We start from the raw sequence: 23,822 nt of genomic DNA on the forward strand, positions 1-23,822 counted from the left end.
CACAATCCACAGTAACCAAATCAACTTGTGATATCATTATTGATAGTTTATTCGCAAATGTTTTTCTCTACTCTTCTTGATTTGGACTGTTGGCACCTGATCTGTTACAGAAAGTGAATCATCTTAAATCCTCAAACTGTGATCTATTTACTGTAAGTCTCTGTTTCTGTATGGTTTCAACACATATTTTGTTTTACTTTAAAAACAGGATGCCTCCATCTGCTCTCCTCATGTTTTTTGTAGTTTCAATCTCCCATGATTTTAATAATGGGGCTCAATGGGCTACCTTATTGCCTCATTATTAAAGCTTTAATTATTTTAGGGTTGTGTAATGCTGATTTAAAGCATGTGGTGACTTGACTGTGAAAATGGCTACATAAATGAAGCTTACTTACTCTGTGGATCCTTTTTTTTCTGTTATGTTCCTTCTGGCTCAGGCTCAACATTTAAAAAACAAGACGAGTGGTACTCTCTGTCCTAAATCTTTTGTTTGATCCTTTTTTACTATAACAAAGAGGTAACAAGAGAAGCATGAACAAAACACTTGAAAAGCTCTTCAGTTGCACATGTGCGGTGTATTTGTTCACACACTAGTATGTGTAGCACGTCATCGTAGTCTGAAATCTTTCTCCCTGAACGTTCACTTCTTTTCAACAATACTGCCAATGATTTTTAAGTCTCGCTTCAATTCTCAAGAGACGGGTTTGTTGTGTTGCATGGATTTCAAAATAGAAGATGGTTAGTGAATACAGTCATCACAACTCAATGCACAGTGAAGAACCCAGTTTTTTACAAAGATGTGATGAAATGAAACAGAAGAGAGGCACCATGTGTCTACCTTACGCTCAGTGGAAGAAATGACCTTGAGAAATAAAAAAATGGTTCTCTTTTGAACACCTCTAATCAAAACACATTACAGATACACACCAGAGGAAGGTATCCTCATCACAGCACGGATCATGGTCGATGTTTGCTCTCGCTCTATTTGTGTCTTTCATCCGGAGCATGAAGTACAGCTTGATATGAATATCCATGACCTTGAGAAGGGTATCCCTGCAGTGTTGAGCTTGGTGATACAAGCTGGGATGACATTTGACCAAAGAACAGTTTTGGCACATCATTTTAAAGCTGTTTTAGTGTAACATCTGAGAGATGAGCTGTTATTTTATTTTGCACAACTTTGAATGTTAAAGAAATTATACATGGAAAAAATTCAAAAGTCAGTCCTCAGTAGTATTTACACACAGAAACATTTCCACATATGAAGGGTATGTTTAACCAAATGTGTTTCATGTCAATCAAAGCAGCTGTTTCAATTGAAATATTACAAGGCAATGAAGTTACTTTTACTGTAACACAAAGCGGTCAATTATGTCACCTTAAAGGGTTTATATGCGATTTTTTGATCCAGCAGATGTCGCCCTTGAGCACCAGCATGAAACCAAAACAACTTGCGCTGCATTGTTGTGTTAGCATGCTAATGCTAGCTATCTTTATTATGCTCGTATCTTCACACTGCATGTAAATTTACCTGAAATGAGCGTGATCTAGAAACACAGTTAAGCAGTGAGTTTCTCTAGTCCCTCAATTAAACAACTTTTATACACGAGGGGAGGAGCCAGCCGGCCGTCTGGGCGATGTAAACAAACTGAGAAACACAGAGTTATTTTCAGAGGATATACTTGATTTCTATTACACTTAAGTGTGAAAAATCGCATATAAGGCTTTAAATACGAAGTTGACATTGGTCGCTTTCACATATGAAGTTCGGTGGACTTGGTGTTTCTTTAGGTTTGAGAATCAGGCCTGGTATGACGGCCTGGTATGTTAATATCAAGTAGTCATAATAAAGACATTGACAGGTTATGTTGTCTGGCTTAATGTCAAGTTATCATAACAGAAACATCCTAAACAATATCAACTTTGTATTCAAGGTGGCATAAAAGACCAATGACACTTAATGACAACATTCATAAACATTCATAAAGCCTCCTTCACGGTTATGACAGGCGTCATGTCATTCTACATACCCCTTCTATAACCGACTTCAAGCTATGGACTTGAAATGTATGCATGTATTATAGTGTTCCAATTAAAAGTTGGTTCAATGTAAAAGAAAATAGCATTGATGCTGCAAGCTATTTGTTTTTGTTTTTTTGCTGTTTACAGCTTAACTTGATACTTTTCTTTTGGCTTTGTTAAATGTTAAGAAACTTTTAGCTTGCCCATCACACAGAAACCTGTGCATAAGGAAGTATGATGAATTCTGATTATTTGATGGACAGCCCCTTGAGATGAACCATCTTGTTTTTCGAGGGAAGTGTAGGAGCGTTTATTATAGTCAGTCACTCGCTGGTGTTTAGGTTTAGGGTGACACGGCGAGCAGATAGAAGAAGGTGGGGCTGCATTGTCACAGTGATGAGTTTGGGAAAATAAGGGTCGATTGATGAAGGGGAGAATAAAGAGACCCTTTAGGCCTGGTTGAATATATTGCTATGTTAATTACCACCAATATCTGCCGATAGCCCATTCAACATTTGTCTCAGGTTCAGGGCGTTACTTAACCTTGCTGAGCCTAAGTAGAATGGGAGTGAAAATGATAATTGAGCGGTCATTACAGATGAGGATCTTGAGTTAATAGGTGCTAAATGATCATCTAGGAGGGAATAAATGACTCTGAATGGCTGAGTGGGAGAAGGTGGATGGAGGATATTAGTGTCATTATTATTGGATAACACGTTGCTATGGGCATTTGCAGATTCAAAGTTATACGGAGCTGTGAGGAGAGAAGCCTGCATGCTGGAAAAGCTCCAAAGCAACTACAACTAATTACTAAGTCAAATGAAAAAGCTCAATCAGTGGATCGTTTTGTTTCTAAGTCACAAAGACGCTTAGGAAGAGTCATGCTGCCTTTCCTCAGAACAGGTTTTCAATCCCCTGAAGTTTGTGTTGAACTTTAAAGTCTCTTTATAACCACAGAGGTTCCTGTTTGTCCTTCCTGTCAGTACTCACCTTGTCCTACTTTGCTCTCTCTTGCATCTCAGAGAACATTTTTCTTCGCTGCTTTTTACCCATCAGTGTCTGAAAGAAGAAACATGAAACACAGCACATGAAAGAGTTGAGGCTAAAACAGTGTGCAGATGGAAATAGGTGCCAATATACTGCTTAGTATCTTAGAAGACGGTTTTGAGAGCTTTGAGAACGATGCAACTTTCCCATCCAAACAAAACTTTCCATGCATGCCTGGTCTCGCTTACTCTCTCCTGAAAACAAACTGTCCCACAGAGCGCCACCTACAGGCCTGGAGCACTGAGGCTGATTTTGCAGCGTTTTCTATTTGCAGTTGTTTTCTGAATATGTGTGTCTCTAACTCGTTATCTTTCATGTATCTGCTTTTTATGCCTATATTGTAGAGATAGGACAGTGGATAGAGTTGTAAATCCGGGAGAGAGCGTGAGAGAGTGGTGAAAGCATGCGGGAAAGAAGCCACAGGTCGGATTTGAACCCGGGCCGACTGCTTCGAGGGACTACAACGCCCTAACCACCATGTATGTTTTTTCTGTTGTTCTGGCTTTTTTGTTTTTAATGCTGCCCATTTCATCTATTGCATTTGTTTTGTTAGTTTGCATTTGCTTTTTAACTTGCATCGTTTCAGAATATGCTGCATGTTTTTCTGGATGTACATCATTTTAGCCATTGCAGAGCCTTTGCACTGTTCTGTTCCTAATGAAGAGAGAGCAAAATCAACAGCGTGTGGCTACTTGGAAGGCGACTGAAACATCTCAGCCCTAATTGTTCAGCGAGGTGCTGATGTTGCTGCTAGAGACAACCAATCATTTAGCAGAGGGGGCGGGACTTGTCACACAGGTAACCAGGACAACAGATGCTTGTCAGACAGAGAAAGGGAATTTGTGGGAGCAGAAAAAAAGAAAAGACGGACTGACGTGATGTTTAATCTTTAATGAGTTAGGTTTAGGATTATAATATCATGCTCTTTCTCTCTCTCTTATTTCGAAATTTGACTCATGTTTTTGAATAAAAAATAAAAGGAACACGCAATAACAAATCAGATCGTAAAAGTTGTGCTTCTGTTATACTTCAGAATTACAATACAAATCAAATCAAAGCCTATAGTTGTCATGATAAAGGTGCATCTCTTCCCAGCCTTCTTGTTTAGCAATAATAATAACTGCACATATCATTTATCATAAAAAAGTAAAGGGTTAATAAGCATTTACTTCTGATTGTTGCAAATGTGCAGGTAGGTGCATACATAGCAGCTTGCACTGATTTACAGAAAAAGCAGACTGAGCATACAGTTTACAGGTGTGTCTGTTGAGTCAGCTGTACTTCTCTGAAGAAAACCATCATTCTCTTGTGATGAATCTGACACACCCAAATCTGTTACAGTGTAGTGCTAAAAATAGATCCTAAAATATGAGATGATTGATATAGACTGAAGTATTTGAATTTAGAAGTTACAGATCACAGCACGTGAGCTAATTTCAGATCAGACCGAGGCTGACATGACAAAAGGACGAGAGCAGGGGTGTTAAGACTCACTGCTTGTTGAGAAGCTGGTAAAAAGTGTGATGAGTTTCTTTTATTAAAGGTGATTGCACTTCTTAATGACGACATGAACATGTGTGGCGAGCTAACATCCAATACACAATCCACAAATCACATGCAGGATTATATCTTTCTGCTAAAGTTTGAAGATAAGCCCTTAAGAGGTTAGACGTCAGCAGGATTTTTTTTCTTACCTCTAATTGAGGAAGATTTAACCCTTGGCTCTACACGGAGGCTGAATGAATGAAGCAGGAAATAACCCCCCCCAACTGTGATAATAATTCTAGCTTTTATCACAAGTGGTTTCTGCAAGAGGACAAATCTGGAAAATCACTGTGTCCCTATGTCCCTATGTAAACGTCACTTTCATCCACGTCCAAATCCCGGTGTGAGCAGCCTTTTTTGGCTCCTATTCAAATATTCACATCTAGCCGTTTCGACGCCTCCCATTTTCCCATTCATTTCTTACTATTTCAGCACACTGTAATCCAGCAGAGCCCAAGGTCTGAATTTTATATTGAAATATAAATCAAACTTACCACAACGTGCTAAGAGAAGTCATGGTCTGCTTTGTGACAGATATATTTTAGGATTAGTAACCTTTGTTTAGATGCTGTTTTATGCACTGTGGGCTCAATTCAAATGTGAGAGCTGACACCTGCTGTCATTCAACATTAAATGATGAGAGTTGGAGAAGAAGTGATATTAATTTTATGTCACTTTATTTTATTTTTTGGGGCTTTTTGGGCCTTTATTGGCGAGATAGGACAGTGGATACAGCTGGAAATCAGGGAGGGAGAGAGAGAGGAATGACATGACAAGGAGCCACAGGCCGGATTTGAACCCGGGCCGCCCGCTTGAAGGACTACAGCCTCCATAAATGGGGCGCGCGCACTAACCACTGTCCCACCAGCGCCCCAATTTTATGTCACTTTTAACGTTATATTCATGTGTTATGCCTGTGAGTGTATTAAAAGTGTGTTTTTAATTGGCTCTGCCGTTTTAGGGCTTTGTGCTCTTTTCTTGTTTATGCGTCTGTCTGTTTTTGTGCTGCACTGCAGGTACCAGCTACATGACTGGGGAAAATCTGACGGTGTCCGCCTGATTGGACGGAAGCTGGTGCTGTGTGCGTGCGCCGTACTGGAGGATACCAGAGGGCATCAGATTTAAAAGAGAGCTGTGGAAGCTGAACGCTGCCCTCCTTCTTGCTCCTCTGCAAAGAGGGACTGGTTTACTTTTGAGACAGAGAAACTATGTGTTCGTTTACATTGAGATAAACTATTATGTTGTGCTGTCCTTGTTATATTGTAGGGGAGATTAATCTTTAACCTGGTTTTCTGTGAGGGAGTTAGGCAAGATGCCTTAATTTTCTTTTTTTGAATTGAGCTAAGGTAGGTTGGGTTTTTGAATTAGATGTTATGTTTCTTAATTCGGCCGGTGCTCCCCCTGAAGTTTACTTAATTTTGCAAATAGTGTGAATAAATACTGTGGACTGAATATTCCTTTTATTGTAACTCATCATTTGGGAGTGAGGAAGGAGAGGGTCACTTTTATGCTACGGCTGGTTTCCCCTTGGCTGGTCGTAAAATAATTACAAAAACTTTGCCTACAATCAAAACAAACGTGCCGTTTAATCAGCAGTGTCTGCGCTGATTACCTTTCATCCTGTGCTGTTCCCTCTCTCTCTTTCTTTTCTCTCAGCAGCCATATCTGTTTGTTGGAGTTTAAAGAACAATAGATAAATAACATGATAAACTCTCTGACGAGGATAATTACAGGATGAAGAGATGAAAAACCAAAAGTGGAAGTGGAAACCAGGATGGGATACCTTTACTTATCTAATAATTCTTTATTCTTTGATCAACCGGATTTAAAGATTTAATCTGATAGCTTTATTCCTGTTGGATTCCTGTTGAACACCCAGCACTATAGGTTTGGCACGCTTCATTTTGGCAACTTGGATTAATGTGTTGAAACAGACTGACATCATCTGTCACAGTGAAAGGCCCCATGTGTACCGTCACAGATAGTGCCAAGCTAAGCTTGACTCTTGGGGCTCTTCCCAGCTGGCGTTTATCCCCTGCATGATTACTTAATGGTGCATCACCTACCTGTAGCCACTGTGTGAGCCGCTTTCTTAATCATGAGAGAGGGGAACGGTGATCTTCTCCTCCAAGGCAAACAATAAGACCCAGGGATACCCATATCTTTTCCTGAGTAGTCTAACAAATTCATTTCAAGTGTAAACACCAGCTTTACATTTATTTTGCATGTGAATTCCGATCTTATTTTTCTCATTCTGAGCCTGAGGGGGGGTTTTGCAGGGTGCACCACTTTGAGCTGAGGACTTTCATCAATGATTGCAGCTCAGCAGCCATGTTAATGTGCAGTTTGAATTTTTAAATAAAAAAAACTGTAAGAAAATACCTGAAATCTTTTTTTTTTTAAATCCTCATTTCCCAAACAGCCTTTAACTCTGTGTTAAGGAACAAAGGTTGATAAGGACAAAGGATAATGTGACACTCCTGTCACCTACAAGGTGTTCTACAATTTCTTACTGATGCTCTTTTGATAACATTACATTGTATTGCATACATAAAGCTGCTGATGCAATGCTACGGTGTGTTCACTATCAGATGACGCTGGTCTGGAAGCATCATGGGGCTCCGAGTATCTCACTCATGGGTCGCTTGCACCAAAAAACCTGGTGGCAAACAGTTTGTCAAACGCTTTTTTAAACATGTCTGTTTTGTTCAGTTTAATTCAGATGTTTTTCATCGTCTAAGCTACAGTCGATGGAAGCTGCAAACTGCAAAAACTGCACAATTTTGCATTAAATAAGAAATTTGGGTCACTGTTTTTCAGGGATGAGTGAGTGGTGGGTCCTGAGGCTAGATGAGTTGAGAACCACTGATCTAGAGGGTACTCTGATAGAGACATGATAATAATTACATCATTATGATCAAATGAAAAAGGCATATTCAAATAAAATGGATTTATATTGGAAAATGTTTGTGTTTCTACTTTTCTAGTTAACTAAATTTGTTAAATGTTATTGGGTGTCTGGGGCTCAGTGGTAGAGTTGGTCGTCTCTCAACCGGAAGGTCGAGGGTTTGATCCCCAGCTCCTGCAGCAACATGTACGATGTGTCCTTGGGGAAGACACTTGATCCCATGTTGCTCCCACTGCTTTGTCGGCGGCTTGTGAATGTGTATGAATGGATTAGTTACTTCTGATGGACTCTTTACTCAGCAACCTCTACCATCAATGTGTGAATGTGTAGGTGTGACATGTGGTGTAAAAGTGCTTTGAGTAGTCAGAAGAGCAGAAAAGCGCTATACAAGCTCAAGTCCATTTAGCATAAAAACCATGTCAACACATTAAAAAATGACCATCTTTATCGACTGCTTCTCTCTTTATTTCCCTTGTATATCCCACTCCTTCCCTGTTGTTTAGTGAGAGAGATGAGCTCTAGCTGGACATATTAACATTTTAAATCTGAGCTGGAATTGTTTCAGGTAAACCCGATGTAAGTCAAATATTGTTGAACGATGTTGGTCAGTGAATGATTGTGTCAGGATTCTGGTGGATCATTCATAGTGGGCTTTTATTTCATTCATAGTTTGTGTTTTTTGTAGGAGCCAAAGCACACCAAACAGAACTCCTCCACAATGTTGCTTTTAAGCCTTACATTTTTTCCCTGGTGTTTGTAGCAAACATCATAACACCTTAAACAGAGGACATCCTTCATTCCTACAATGTATTTAGGTTCTGTCAACCTCTAACCTCCATATCCTTCACACATTCACAGATGTAGAAGTGGACTTTGACAGGCAACTTTAACCAACAAAGGTTTGATCGCTCACACTGACTTTCACATTTTTATCTCAGAGTGGTGAAGTGTTTTTTTTATTCTTACAAGAATGAAGCTGTCTCAACAATCCATCTGCATTAGTGTTTTTGAGATCCATAAAAAGTTAGATACAAAGACTACAATCTCCAACTGGAGCAAATGTTTGCTGTTAATATGAATCTGTTCAGCCTGAAAGACAAGGTTGGCATGTCTGTACTTAAATATGGCACAGAGTCAAGTGCTTATAACACATCCTTCATCTCATTCATACATTTACCTTCGCTGGAATGCTCTTAGCATCTCAAAACTCAAAACTCATCTTCACCAATTTTGTCTATTTGAACGTGAAAACGCTGCCTGAAAGGCTTACTCTCCAAAAACTCTTATCATATCTGCCCAATTTAAGTGTCTCTGCAAAGGCATCACATGGACTAAGAGTGCCTTTCAGCCTTGGTGTTGAGATCTTATTGATTACTTTAAAAACAGACGTAAACATGGCGTACGTGACTGACCTTTTAAATCCCAGAGCAGTTACTGAACCCTGAGGTGCTAGGGCAGAAAATTGCTTTCGGTCTACGCTCAAGAGTGAAGTTTTTCCCTGTGGGAGTCCTTGTAATTATTTACCATGTTCATAAATTGCTCTCTAATAATTAAGGTAATTATTCGAAACCGTACGATGCTCATTGAACTTTCTGAAGGGTTTTGTTTCAAACACGTTCTTTACATAGGGATCATGCATTGAGTAACACTACCATTTAATAGAGGCTGTGTTCCTGTCATAATCAATGGGTGCAGACGATGCACAGCTCACACCAGGCAGGGTGAGGGTGTTAAATGTCCAGTCCAAAAACCAATGACCCGAAAAACAGCAAACAAACAAATCCAAAACGGAAGTTGTGAAAAAAACAGGCAAAAGTCAAAACATGAAATCACTCAGGAGCTCTGGGAGAAAGAAGACGAGGTGGCATGAAGTGACGTAAAGAGCAAATGCATTTACAGCATGTTAGTAGGCAATATGCAGTTTATACTGTTTGAGTATGTACTGTATGTTTTACATAGGGCAGTATTTCCCCGACCATTATATTAGGAGGAGGGAATCCAGTATATCCTGTGTAAATGTGTCTCTGAGTCATGACTGTCTACAATGAGTGAGAAGCCCGAGTCCTGCCTGCTGTGTTGTTGTCAGAGCCATGTTTACATCATGTTTACATGGACGGGACGGCCTTTGTATGACGCTGTTTTAGTCAAGGACTAGAGAAAAGAAGAACCTACTGACTGCTTATTTAGATGTCATGTAAGTGTCTTTGGATGACGGTCATTGGGTGTCAATTTCTGTGCAATATGAAGCTATGAGATAAGCAAAGTGTGCTAATATTAGCCTGCTAACTTGCAGGACACAGGCGACTAAAGCTCGAGCCAAGGAGGATTTTGTCTGCCGATTGTGCTTAATTCTTAATTCTTAATTAAGGTGTGTTGCTGGAGGAGAGCGGAGGCTTCAGAATAGCGGAGGTGTTGGCAAACAGCAGTATGTTTTGGTTTCATGCTGGTGCTCAAGGACGACTTCTACTTGATCAAAAAGTTACACATTCTTCCTTTAACTTTTCACAATTCAGGACAGAAGTCCTCTTTTGAGTGAGTGCTTTTTATTCCTAATTTTTCAGTCAGCTTGTGAAGTTTTTATACAATAAATATAACCAGAGATTTAATTGTTTAAGGATTAAAGAGAAAATAAACTTTTATGAAATCAAAGTTACTTGACTGTGATTTATCCGATGGAGCAGATGACTGTGTTGTTTGTAGCAGTGATCTTTCAGCCGATGGTTAAAATCCTGCATAAATAATGTTCTTATCATCAATCCAATTCAAAGTACTGTCTTACCTGTGAACTTAAAAAATGTACATAAATAAATTAACAATAGGGTGAAGTAAAAGCTGAGGTGTTCGTGAGTCTAAATTGGAAGGTGGACATGGCACATATCTTCATGAAAAGAAGTCACCTGCATCTGCTGCCTGAAGGTGTCTGTATTGTAGTGTGTCTAATGTTTAGTCTGTTTAGATTGAAGGAATCAAAGTATTTGTTTCCAGAGCCCTGAGTTTGATTCTTGATATATTTGGATGAAGAAAGTTTTTTGTTGCCAGACAAAATAAAAAATAGAAATAAAAGCAAACAAGAGCATCCCACATAAGGCCCGAAACCAACATTAGATAACTCAAAGACATAAATCCATCGAAACTGGAATCCCAGACCCATCAGACAAAACCAACAAGGAGCAATGAATCAGAAAACATTAAAATCAGAAACTTCACCATGAAGCAAGAGCTGCTGCTGCCAAGCTCTACTTCCTCTTTATTAGCTTTTCCAGGACCCGGCTGGAGAAAAGTGGGGAAAGGGTATAAGTTATTGGTAATATGAAGATCATTCACAAATGGGAGTTTTTAGCACCAGTGGTAGAATACATTTGTGGCCTAAATGTCGCTGCGTCTACAGCCTCACCAAACCCTTGTGGTCTCCTTTGTACTTTTTTTGTGTGTGCAAAAAAGGTGCAGTAGTCACTCCTTTTGTAATCAGTGTAATGTGCTTTTTATATCTTGATCAACCTGGAGAGATAACAAAGCTATGGTTTATTCATTACTTTCTTGGGACCATAAAAATCTGTCCATATCTGTAGATATATTGGCTTGCTTGCCTCAGAGTTAAAGCGTTTAAGATGAAAAAATAAAAAGGTGTTGTAGTCATAGATTGTATAAAACATGGATGTAATCTCACTGACATCTTCCATTGGTTCCTTGGGTTAGAGGCATTAAGAAACCCGATGCAGTTGCCATATATGAAATGGTATCTCACACTAACTTTTAGTGTGAGTCAAATATCTTTTATTGAGCAAGTAAATCGGACATACATTCAACAATATATTTCAGACTCGTTTTTATAGTTATTACAATTGTGCATGTAACCCTGATGTTATTTGAAGATCAGATATATTGATAGGCACAGAGGTAATATTTAAATAAGGTAGTTAAGAAATAAAGTGCACTAACATGCAATGTAAAGAACAGAGAGACAAACAGAGTACAAATAATACTAAAATAAAAAATAAAAAAGCCACCCACCCAACCCTTACCCCCCACGACCCTTAGAGACCTTCACTTTTCAACCATCTCAGTTGTTGTAAAGTGTGTGCTAGGACGAGGACTGTTGTATTCGGCCAGCAGTTTCAAGATATGATACAAGGGGTTTCCAGGTTTTATTGAATTGTTGAAGTCTGTCCTTCAGAACATATTTTATCCTTTCCAAATGGAGAATGTTAGTTTGATTTTCTAACCACATTTTAGAGGTAGGAACAGTTGCGCTTTTCCACAAAGTAAGAACTAATTTTTTTGCCGTTATAAGACAATAAGAGAGAAAGTACCGCTGTGTTGTAGTTAGTTCTCTAAAGGTCAGAGATGTTCCAAGAATGATGAGCAGAGACTCTGGTTTAATTGAAGTATTTATGACCTCAGACATAATTTTGCAGATATCAATCCAGAAAGATTTAATCATTGGACATAAAGCAAACTATGAAGAAGAGTTGCCACAGAAGGCTGGCATCTATCACATTTAGGCGATATCTCTGGGTATATTTTGTGTAGTTTTTCTTTCGAGTAGTGGAGCCTGTGTATAATTTTAAATTGGATAAGACAGTGTCTTGCGTTATTTGAACAAGTATGTATACTCTCAAGGCTTTTCTTCCATAAATCTTCTGAAATTGATTCACCAAACTAGTCTTCCCACTTATGCTTATAGCTTTCAGATGAGGGGGAGCTCATTGATAATAGAGTATTATAGATATGAGATATCAACTTAGCTTCATATGGGGAAAGTTTTAGACAGTCATCTATTTTTGATAGTGTTACTGTCTCAAACCCTTTTGAGTGATTCCGTATATAATCTCTAACTTGTAGATACCGAAAAAAGTTGTTATTCTCAAGTCCATACTTCCGCTGTAATTGTGTGAATGAAGCAAAGACATCTCCTATATATAGGTCTCCAACACAGTGGATGCCCTCATATGGAAGGTTCCATCAAGATTAGAGGGGGCGAAGGAGGGGTTCCTAGCAATAGGAAGTGCAAGGGATATAACACTAAGATTAAGATTAGACTTGATTTGCTTCCAGGTACGAATCATATTGTGTATAACAGGGTTATTACTATAAAGCGATTTATTTGTATTAGTTGGAGCTAGTAGGATTGTACCTATGGAGTACGGGTAACAGTCTTCCCGCTCCAACTTCAGCCAATCAGACAATGGTATCGATGTATCTAACCAAAAGGTAAATGTCTTTATAACTGAAGCCCAATGGTAGAGCAAGAAATTTGGGAGTGCTAATCCTCCTTCAAGTTTTTGCTTACAGAGATGTTTTTTACTTTCTGTGGGCTTTGTGTCCCCACAGAAAGGGAACTATTAAAGAGTCCAAGTGTTTGAAGAAAGATTTTTTGAGGAAAACTGGAATGTTTTGAAATAAATATAATAACTGCGGGAGGAAAACCATCTTCACAGCATTAATTCTTTCTATTAAGAAAATAGGCAGGGTGTCCCAAAACGACAATCTAGTCTGTAATCTTTCTATTAGAGGGAGAAAGTTTGCTTGGAAGAGAGAGGAGTATTCCTTTGTTACTGCAATTCCCAAATAGGTTAATTTTTCTAGAGAAATGTTAAATGGGAGATTATCCAGGTGATTCAAGTCGTTTAGGTGGATTGGCATTAGAACACTTTTGGTCCAGTTTACCCGGTAACCTGAAAAGGTCCCGAAGAGACTGATTTTGTCTAGAAGCATTGGAATAGTTATTTGAGGGCGAGTTATGTATAGAAGGATGTCATCTGCACATCTGTACAACTTGTTGGTTGTTTCTTTAGTAGTGTATCCATGTATCTGGGGATCTAGTCTGATATATTGAGCCAGAGGTTCGATAGCCAGAGCGAAGATTAAAGGGGATAAAGGGCAGCCCTGTCTCGTCCCTCTATGCAAGCTGAACTGGGAGGAAATTGTCCGATTTGTGAGGATTTGAGCTGTGGGATTCTTGTAAATTAATCTAATCAGCGATAGGAATTGATTTCCAAGGTTTAATCTCTGGAGAACCTCAAATAAATAATACCACTCAATCTGGTCAAACGCCTTCTCGGCGTCAAGCGAAAATATGACAAGATCAGCGGGTGGCCCTCTCTTTGTGTACATTATATTGAACAGACGTCGAAGATTGAAAGAAGCATTCCTATTCGGTATGAAACCGGTCTGGTCTACATGGACTAATTTCTCTAGCAAGGGGTTCAACCTGCTGGCCAGTATCTTGGCAAAGAGCTTACATTCATCGACATTCAGGAGCGAGATAGGACGGTAGGAGCCTACTTCTTGCGGGTCCTTCCCTTTTTTGTGAATCACTGTAATCACGGCCTCAGTCAAGGTAGGTGGTAAACCATCATTTGACTGGGCCTGTTTAAATAATCTTAATAGATAAGGGGATAGAGTTATATTAAATGTTTTGTACAGTTCCCCTGGGAGACCATTGGGACCAGGTGTCTTATTACATTTAAGCGAGGCAATAGCGCTTTGAACAACAGCACTTGTAAGCTCAGAGTTCAGCGTGTCACAGTCTTCATCGCTTAATCTGGGAAGATCGCATTTGTCCAGGAATGCATTAATAATTACAGGATCTGGAGTTGTTTTGGAAGCATACAAACCGGTATAGAATTCAAGAAACCTATCATTTATATCTTTAGGTTTTGTAAGCATTGTGTTATCTTGAGCTTTAATCTTATGTATGGTTCTGTCGCTTTCCATTTTCCTAAGCTGTCTAGCTAGGAGTTTATGTGGCTTATCACCAAATTCAAAATATTTTTGCCTGGTATAAAGGAATGCTTTACTTATTTTCGCAGATACGATATTGTTGTATTCATACATACATAAGTGATGCTATTTTTCTATCTAACTTTTATTCTAGTATACGACATGTCCACCTGTCAGTCAAAGCAGTCATGCCTCTACATATGCAAAGGTATCAATAACTCTTAAGCTTAATGAAATCATAACAGACAGATTTTAAAAATTGTAATCCCTGTATAGTTTTTACTATTAAAAAAAAGAGCTTTAGAGACCGAAGCAGGTTTTTGTACCAGGCTGTAGACATGTTCTAATATGGAGCCTAATGCCGATTCCTCGGGGGATTCAGCCCCAAATGGACACTCAGGTAACATGAATGTTACTTCAAATAACATAATCAAAACAGATCCTCCACATGTTTTGGTACACCTCAGACAGCTGGATGAAACTTGTTTACCCTGCTTCCTGAGAGTTTGATTGGAAAATGCAAAACACTCTTATACCTGTCTTCTCCTTTAAAAGAACAGACATGATTTTGATTTTAGAGTTTGAAAACCAAAAGATTCTAGCCTGGCTTTCTTAAACTTGTAAGGTTCTAATATTGACGATAATTTGCTATTTTCAAGAATCACAACAATAATCAGCATCATTTTATCAGCAATATACTTTATATGAGCTAAGACTTTTGTGACTGAAGTCGTTTTCTGGTGATATTTAGTCCAAACTGTTGAATCGTCTTTGAATAGTTGGAGTTCTCTTTTGAACCAGTTTAGAACGTCTTCCTCAACCATAGTGGTCTTTTTAGCGGGATTAATTGTGTATTTTACCTGTGGCAAGCATAAGGTACTCTATAATATGTGACTTTCAGAGATACAGATGTCCAGTATGTTTCACTTCAGCAGTCTCTCAACTCTATCCCTGGAGGCTCATTGGCAGCAGCCACCATGCTGGAAATCCTGTTTCAGCCTAACTTTCAGTCGACCTAACGACAGGCTGAGCGCTGGAGCTGAGGCGGGTTTTAAGCCTCTTGACGAACCGTTACATCACGCCCACCTGTCAATCATGTCAGCTACGCGCCTAATTATGGATAATACGTATTGTTTTCAAAATCAAAACGGAGAAGTTTTTTTTTTAATTCACCCCCCGTACATGATGACAATAATTAATCAGACCTATTTTGTTTTTTTTACCAGGCTGTAAACATGTTTTTTTATGCGGTAAAAACTGCTTTTATGCAGTAAAAACTGCTTTTTTTGGGCTGTGGTGTGTATGTTTATGACTGCCGCCTGCCGGTGTTCCTGGAGCCAGCCTCAAGCGGACACTCAATGAAATACAGGTTTTTGCACTTCCCCATTGGCTTAATTTTTTAGGACTGGAGGTCGCTGCTTGGCCCCCACGTGGTGGCAGAGCTTACAATAGGACAGCGTTGGTCTCACTTAATTAAATCATTTTTTAGCCTCTGATGAGTGAGGCATTAACAAGTAGAAGGAAGCACCATCTTGTACGAACACAGAGCTAAGAACAACAAGCCCAGAGGGAGTTTGACTTCACTCTCGATATATTTAGTTAAGATGTTTGAAATGTCACATATTATACCTTTAAAGTGTCAAACTTTTCAAAACATTGATATTTACCTGCTTACATCTGTACCTACTTCCTCCTTCCTCTGGATCGAGTTAGCTTTCAGTCATCACAAAGTTTAAAAAAACAGCGTTGTGTGAATTTTCAGTAACGGCTTTATTAAATTAGTGCAAAAGACAGACATAACTCATTCAAAATGTCATCTTTTTCTTTACGGTGGTCTTCCACATGAACCCACACAGGCTACCTTCTTTTAATGAGCACAAGAGAGAAAAAAAAAGCAAAACTATCCACCAAAACCACAGCCTTTGATTTCTTCTTACACATCTTCTTTGTGACACATGGAGAGAGAGAGAGAACAGTAGATGGACCAAAAACACATGGCAATTACCAAAGCAAGATGTCTGTTCTGTCATTAATCACAGCTTTCAAAATAATGACAAAAACAAACCCATAAAAAGATGTTACAGTAAAAGTCAACACGTCGATAGCATTAGAAAGAGTGCCTAAAATCCACAAAAAAAGTTCCCCCTTTTTATTTACTCACTGAGTGGGTGACAAAAAGAAAAACTTGCAATCAAAGTACATAAGTTAATCAATACTGTATATTTATACACTGGTAAAAAATAAAATATTTATATAATAGGTTGTTTTTTTTTAGGTTTACACCGTTACTATAAAGATATACCGTTTTCCACTCCATGACAACTAACGCAATAAAACAGAAGCAAATCGAAGAAAGGACTCCAGAGACATTCTGGCTTTGAAGGCTTATGGCTACCACCTTGTCCTAAAAGACCACAACCACCGCAGACAAAGAAACACGCTCTGTTCACTCCGCTGAAAGAGGGAAACAAGATCAAACACAGTCTGTGACGAGGAAAATAAAGGAACACATCAAAAAGTCAATGCTCCCCGACTGGGACAGTAGCTCAGCCTTCGCAGTGTTCCCGGGCCCACCCAGAGACGGAGAGAGGTCGATAGATGGAGGGGGGGAGGGGGTTTAGGGTGAGAGAGAGGCAGATGGAGACGTGGACGATGTATGGAGAGGGTAAAGGAAGGATGGATGGTGCAGAAAGAAAAAGAAAGAAAAAGAAATAGAGGTAGCTATGGGAGGAGAAATAGTGACAGAGGAGTAAAATAAAGAATGAAGTGAAGATAAAGAGCGGAGGATAAAGGTGAGGTTCAATGTGGAATTGATTTATAGCTTTTGTTTTGTTACAATATCATTAGACGTGTTGTTTCAAGTATCTCCTACAATGTGGCATGTTGCCATGAATGCTGCTAACACAACGTTTGCCTGCCAGTGTGATGGTGCAGTGCCAAAATGGAGCAGAGTAAAAACACACAAATAAATGTAATAATCGATGGCAAAGAAAGTGTAGAGGATGGATGAATAAGATAAACATGACATTCGTTATTAAGTACAGTGTGTAGAACATGTGAGATAAGATGACCTGAATTTGGGAAGGATAGATGCAACAAGGAAAGGGATGATGAAGAGGAAACAAGAGTGCCAGGCGGAGAGAAAAAAATAATGCGAACAAGTGGTTCTGTACAGCAGTTATTCCTGTGGGGATTGTGTGTTCTATTTTCTCGATTGATTTGTTGGAGTGAGAAAGCTTCTTCTCGCTTCTTCATCTTTTTTCGTCGTCTTCTTCTCTCCTTAGCCTGGGTTGCGTGAGGGAGATAAGTCGTTGCTTTTCAGTGTTGCAAAAAAGAACTACGAGAGGTTTCAGCAGAATCTACAGGCCTGGAGGGAGAGGAGAGGAGACGAGACAGGAGAGGAGAGGAGAGGAGAGGAAGGGAGGAAGGGGAAAAGAGGAAGGGAAGGAAGGGGTGGGAAAGAAGAAGAAGAAGGTCATCACTGAAACAGATCAATTGCAATCAATTAAACAGGACAGGTGATGGTAAAGCATGGTTTAAGTATGAGGAAGGTCAGAAGAGGGTTGTAATAATTCCTCTTAGTCAAGCTTTTGACGGTATAACGATTAAACAATCAGCTTTGATGTGACAATCCAGACAAACTGTGTCCGCATGAAACCTTTTCTCAACATGGTCCACAAATCAATCCATAAGGCTGAACACAAGAAACTTGAGCAAAACTTTCAATACCAAACTATCTATTGGTCCAGACACACTCTAATCATCATCAACCTTTATTTATACTTGAGGGAGCATTATGGGACAACCCTCATTTATAATGATATCAGGCAATAGAAGTACAGACAACGAAGCATTAGAGGGGACATATTATGAAAAATCCACTTCTACAGTGTTTTTGAACATTTATTTGGGTAACCTGAGTGTCTATAGACCCACAAAATGTGAAATAAACCCATCCTGTCCTTTGTTTGTGGTCTGCATAAGTCTTACAACACAGAGAAAAATGCTCCGTTTCTAATGTGTTCTCATTGTGACATCACAGTGGGATTCTGGTAAATAAATCCCCTCCCCTCCTGTGTTGTTTCCTACAGCCATGTTTTGCTCAGGGGGCACGCTGACGAGTTGCCATGGAAGCTCAAAGATGGCCTTTAACAGAACCAGGAGACAGATTTCTAAGATCATACGACTGAAGTGGACGAAAAGAAAAAGATGGCACAAAGAGGTCCGGAGTAAAACTTGAGTAAAGGTCATACACTTCCTTGTGTGTAATTTACATGATCTTGTGGTTTATTCTATATTTTTAAGGAACCCAACGGAGAGATGGTGCAGATATTGGTCTGATGGTTAATAAGGTGGCAGCTGCATTTTCATAAACTGTAAATGATTTAGAGATGTTCGTTACTGCGTCTCCTTCCCATCTAAAGGGGTCAGTTGAGGTTGTTCAGGCATCTTAGGTTGCAAACTGGGGCATACCCTTTGGAGGTTTTTCCAACATGCCCAACTGGGAGGAAACCCAGGAGTACAAACAGAGCTTGCTAGAGGGATTATACAGAATATCCCCTCAGGTTTTTGAATGCCTGAGGGGAAGCTGAAATGTTGAAGGAGAAAGATATCTGGGTTGACTGACTTAACCTGCTATGTGGCCCGACCCCAGACAAGAGGAAGAGAACAGATGGATGGATAGATGGATGTTTGTGTGAGGAACATGAAGAAAGAAACATATTAGGAGTGAAAATAAAAGTGAAACATTATAGCTCAAGATTTCAGGAGGAAATATTGATCTGATATTTCAGTAATTCCTAGCAGCAGGACACAGGACCGGAAAAGTGAAGTTGTATGAAAATTTAAGGGCATCTGATATGTGACATAGTGAATCAAAACATAGATCAACTGCAGTGGGAAAATTATTAAGTGCAGTTAAAAGTATTTCAGTTTTATTACGATAAAGATAGAGAAAGTGATTAAAGGTCACATATTATCCTCCTTTTCAAAAGGTTTAAAATAAGTCTCAGAGCTCCCCAAAACATGTCTGTGAAGTTTCTTGTTCTAAATCCACTCTGATCCTGTATTTGACCATGCCTATAAACCCCTCTATTTCAGCCCTGCTCAGAACAGGCCGTTTCTGTGTCTGCAGCTTTAAATGTAAATGAGCTGCGTCTGACCACGCCCCCTCTCTGGAAGGAGATGTGGCTTGGGCTTTTCTATCGTTTCCTATTGTTTACGGTGAGAAGGCAGACACAGAGGGCAGAACAACACCTAGCTGTGGGAGTGTCACCCACCTGGGGGAGGGGTTACTGCCCTTTGTGATGTCACAAAGGGAAAATCTCCAAACGGCCTGTTTGAGCACACATTTTCTGAAAACTGGAGCAGGCAAAAGACGGAGAGGATGGTCTTTTCTTATGATGGGGGGGTTGTAGACGGACTAGAGACATATTAGTGTTAGAAAAAAATTATGAAGTGTATTTTGCATTATATGTGACCTTTAAATCTTGGATAACAGCTAAACAATCACAAAGAGAGTTTTTTGTTCAGGTTATTGGGTTTTTCTGAGAAATAGTTCATCTGCAGAACAGGGATATGATACATCATGAAAACAAATGTGAGAATAGAGTCTGTTTAAATTCACACAACATTAAGTTTACAAAAACCAATGAGCCCCAAAGCAGCAAGGAAAATATGTAAGTTTTCATCTGCGAACCTTTAGGTCTGATCTGTACTGACAAAGACGTTTAACAGTAAGATGATCCGTCGTCTGAATGAGTCTCATAAAATATCCCGGGGTAAGAGAAGTTTCCCCATAATGTGACAGTTTGTCTCGTTAGTCTGGCTGAATTGCTTACAACGAGCTGGTTCGAAATTTGATACAACAAACACACGCAGTTGCATAAATACACACACACACACACACACACACACACACACACACACACACACACACACACACACACACACACACACTGCAGAATGAAATGTGAGAGTTTATTGATTGCCTCTCTGCCAGCCATCTCATCTAAGTCTGCTCTCTATTTCTGACATGTTGGGAGACGGCTGAGCATTCAACAGAAACCCTCTTCGCTCCTGCTTGCCATTTTGCTCAATCTGCCTCGTCTTTTTCTCTCCCCGTCTCCCTTTTTTATCCGTTATCTGAAAGGAGTGGATTGGATCGGGCACCGTGGGCCTCTACAATGTACTTTATTTCCACTTTAGGACCAAGTGGGAGTCAAATAGATTTTGAAAAATATTGAACTGGTAACACAGGTAGGGCCAGTGGCTTCCACACTGTTCACTGTGGGTTCAGGAAAAGGTCACTCTTGGTTTATTAAATTCAAATTTTTGCAGGGGGATATGAGCTCAACATTTTATTTACTGCATACTTCACAAGTGCACTCTGGAGAGCAGGGGGCAGATCCAGGTCGTTCACATTTACAAGACCTTTCGCTTCTGCAAAAACTAGTCAAACTTGCGTGTTAAACTGAAATTGCTGTGATACAGTAATTCATTATGTAGTTTAATAATGAGCTGCCAATTAATGTAATTGCAGGGTTGCAATGTAATTCACCCCGTGCTGTTTTTTTTTGTTGCTAAAGTTCTTCTCTGCTCCAGGCAGCACATTAAGTAAATTTCTGCATATAATACTTTCATTAACTCGACTAAACCCACATTGAAAAGGGTCACACGTTACCAAGCAGCTCTCAAATAGATATTAGTTCTTACTGAATATTTTTACATAATTACCCGGTGTAACTGATCAAGTATAGAGACAAATGAAAGGCTGCAGATGTTACAGTATATCGCCTAACTCAACACTTGAAGTACATTTTATTGATGATGTCCTAGAAATGTTTTAAAAAACCTAACTGAAATACCAATACAATGGTTAGCTTAGAATAATATTTACTGCTCATTCTATTATTTTGTTTTTATAGATAAAATAAAGAGATGACCACATTCATTCTTTATTAACAGATGTGTAAAGCATTGGTGCAACATTTTACACATAAATACAGCAGAAATGAATTATATTCTAGATCAAAATTGTCCGCTGCTTACGCTTAACGGTTCTTATTTATGGTTTATTCCATTTGATAACTGCTTCGTGCGAATGCAAAGTGAGGGGGGTTGGAGGTGTGTCGCTAGAGGAGAGCGGAGGCTTCAGTATGGCGGAGGTGTTGCCAAACAGCAGTTTGTTTTGGTGGTCTAATGTCATAGACACATTACTCATCTTTACTATAGAAGATATTTTATTGATTATTTTATTTGCTAAAGGTTGTAAACTGACCTGAAGCACTAGAAAAAATGAATCAAAGTACAAAGTAACACTACTGCAGTACTGCTGGGTGTCCTTCTGATGACTGTGAAGATGTTTAAACACAATAAAAGACGTATTATGTACTTCTGACACCTATAGTGTTTAAAACGGGTACTGCAGTCCAAATTCAAAACATTACAGAGAGCTGTCTCCCCCCGCCCCCTCCTCTCTAAAGTCAACCTGCACGCGGCTTGCCATGTCTTAGATACTGTAGCTTCAGTGTTTATCCAGCTCTGCATCGGTCTGTAAACCTTTCTGTGTTCTAACCTCTCTCCATTTTTCAAAAGCATCTCCAATATTGATCCTAGTTTGAGCGCGTTTCTGCTCGTGGAGGTTATTAGAAACATGCAGAGGCTTTTTAGGTCGGGTACAATCGTTTCTATCTGAACCAGTTCTCTTGCCCGCTTCCATCACTGCAACACCTGTTGGTTTGACCTGATAACTGCTCTCATATCTGACAAGCTGATGGCCGTCCAAAACGGCCGTGTGGTCAAAACAAATCCAGAGCATTCAGGAGCAGAATCTAAAGTTAGAAGGAGGACATACTGACTGCTGCATTGTTGTCAGAGAAGCCAGCACTTCAACATAGCATGTTTCCTTAATGTCTGATCATATAGTAAGGTCACTTTATCATTTAATTCAGTAGATATCTCACATATTGCTACTTTAAACCAGCACTCCCCGGTACTCAGATGCAGTGGTTACTGTGAAGAGCAGATCAGGTGTACCGTAAGCATTCTGCCTTACTTAACAGGCTTACCTTTAAGCCCTGCCTTTTACTGCTAATCTAGCGAAATGCATGTGGCAAAATGTGGTGTAAAACAACCAATTTGTAGGTGGCAATTTGTCATAGCTGGTGTTGTTTGTAAAAGGTTTACTGTTGCATTATGCTTTCTGCATTGGTATTGTGAGCGCATGAGTGGGTTGCACAGCTGCTCTGTCTCTGGTCACAGCTCATGTGTGCTCGGTTTAATAAGTTGGCTGTCTCTGTCAGTCGGACTAACTCTGCCTCGACAGTTGACATGCCAATATATCTCTGTCTGCTTTCTGTCTCCATCCTACCCCCATATCTGCCTCACTCTCTCTTTCCCTCTCTCGCGCTCCACATCTCTCTTTCTCTGAATGAGATTAGGGAGCGGTCTTGAGGAATGCAAACTATAATTTTCCCAGACACTCAAATGAATTGGTCTGTACACTTCAAAAAATTCTGAAGCGATCGAAACATGCCTGAATGTGAATATCTAATAGGACGGAGGGTATGGAAAGGGTGAGGTAGGGGCCGATTGATTTTCTCTCCTCTATTGTTTTTCTTTCAATGCCCCCCCTCGTATAACGCTCACCCCACCAAAAGGAAATAAAAGTGGAGAAACACTCAAAGGCACTCCAGACTCAGATATTGGATTTTGCAAATCTAATGAGACTCCTGCAGCCCTGTTTCACCTCACATGAAGAACTGGATAGAAAAGAGGAAACTCTGCCCCTCTGGCTAAAAAGTCAAGGCCCCCGACATAAAAATACATTGCTGAATCAATTCACCTCAGCTCTGGCACAGAAACAGGCTGTGAACTCAGAGGTCAGGAACAGATGAAAGAGAGAATTATGTCTGAGGGAAGAGGAGGAGGAGGAGGGAGAGATGGATGAACTGGGCGTAGACTCTAAACCAGAGGTTATAAATGAGTATCTTTATGTTACAGCCAGTAGAATTAGCCTGAACAACACAAAGAACTCTCCAGAGACTCACACAAGGAGGCTATGACTTCACATTTCTATAAGATGTTAATGTGATTCAGGATGTTTTTATAAAAACACATAGTTCTCTTTTTTTTGTCCTCTGCTTGAAAAAGGTTGCATACAAACACTATACTTACCTTTCATTCCTGTGGATATATACAAACAATCCTCCCTGACAATCTCCTGGATGAAAAACTGTTTCCTATTCCAGATAATGAACCAATTTCCATTTCACAACACCAGAGAAAAGGTAGGCGGAAACATTTGAGCTTGATTTTTTTTGTTCTTTTGCAGAGAATCTGAATGACCTAGTGGAGGATCACAGCCCTTCACTGATGTTGACATATCTTACCATCCCCACTTATTGAAAATCTCTGTGGGCAAAAGCAGCAGCTTAATGCGTAAAATGTAAATTTAACAAGCTGCGGGAGGCGAGGAAGAATCAAACAGGACACTGAATGGAACAGTAACCGTTTCCAGCACCGCTAATTGCTGGGAGGAGAGGAAGCTGTCAGCTGATTAGCCCAGGTGACACGG

At 39.7% G+C, this 23,822-nt stretch overlaps 1 protein-coding gene across 1 annotated transcript in view; it reads right to left on the bottom strand.

Moving 5' to 3' along the window:
* Positions 1 to 15,996: 15,996 nt before the first annotated feature.
* The window catches only part of cdh13 (cadherin 13, H-cadherin (heart)), a 374,372-nt gene continuing 366,546 nt past the window's right edge, over positions 15,997 to 23,822 (bottom strand). The window contains exon 15 of the mRNA XM_020639134.3: positions 15,997 to 17,612. Within this exon, the coding sequence (XP_020494790.1) occupies positions 17,605 to 17,612 (8 nt within the window). The 3' untranslated portion in view covers positions 15,997 to 17,604. The remainder of the gene's footprint in view (positions 17,613 to 23,822) is intronic.

This window comes from Labrus bergylta, chromosome 7 (assembly GCF_963930695.1).
Source record: "Labrus bergylta chromosome 7, fLabBer1.1, whole genome shotgun sequence".
Classification (NCBI taxonomy): domain Eukaryota; kingdom Metazoa; phylum Chordata; class Actinopteri; order Labriformes; family Labridae; genus Labrus; species Labrus bergylta.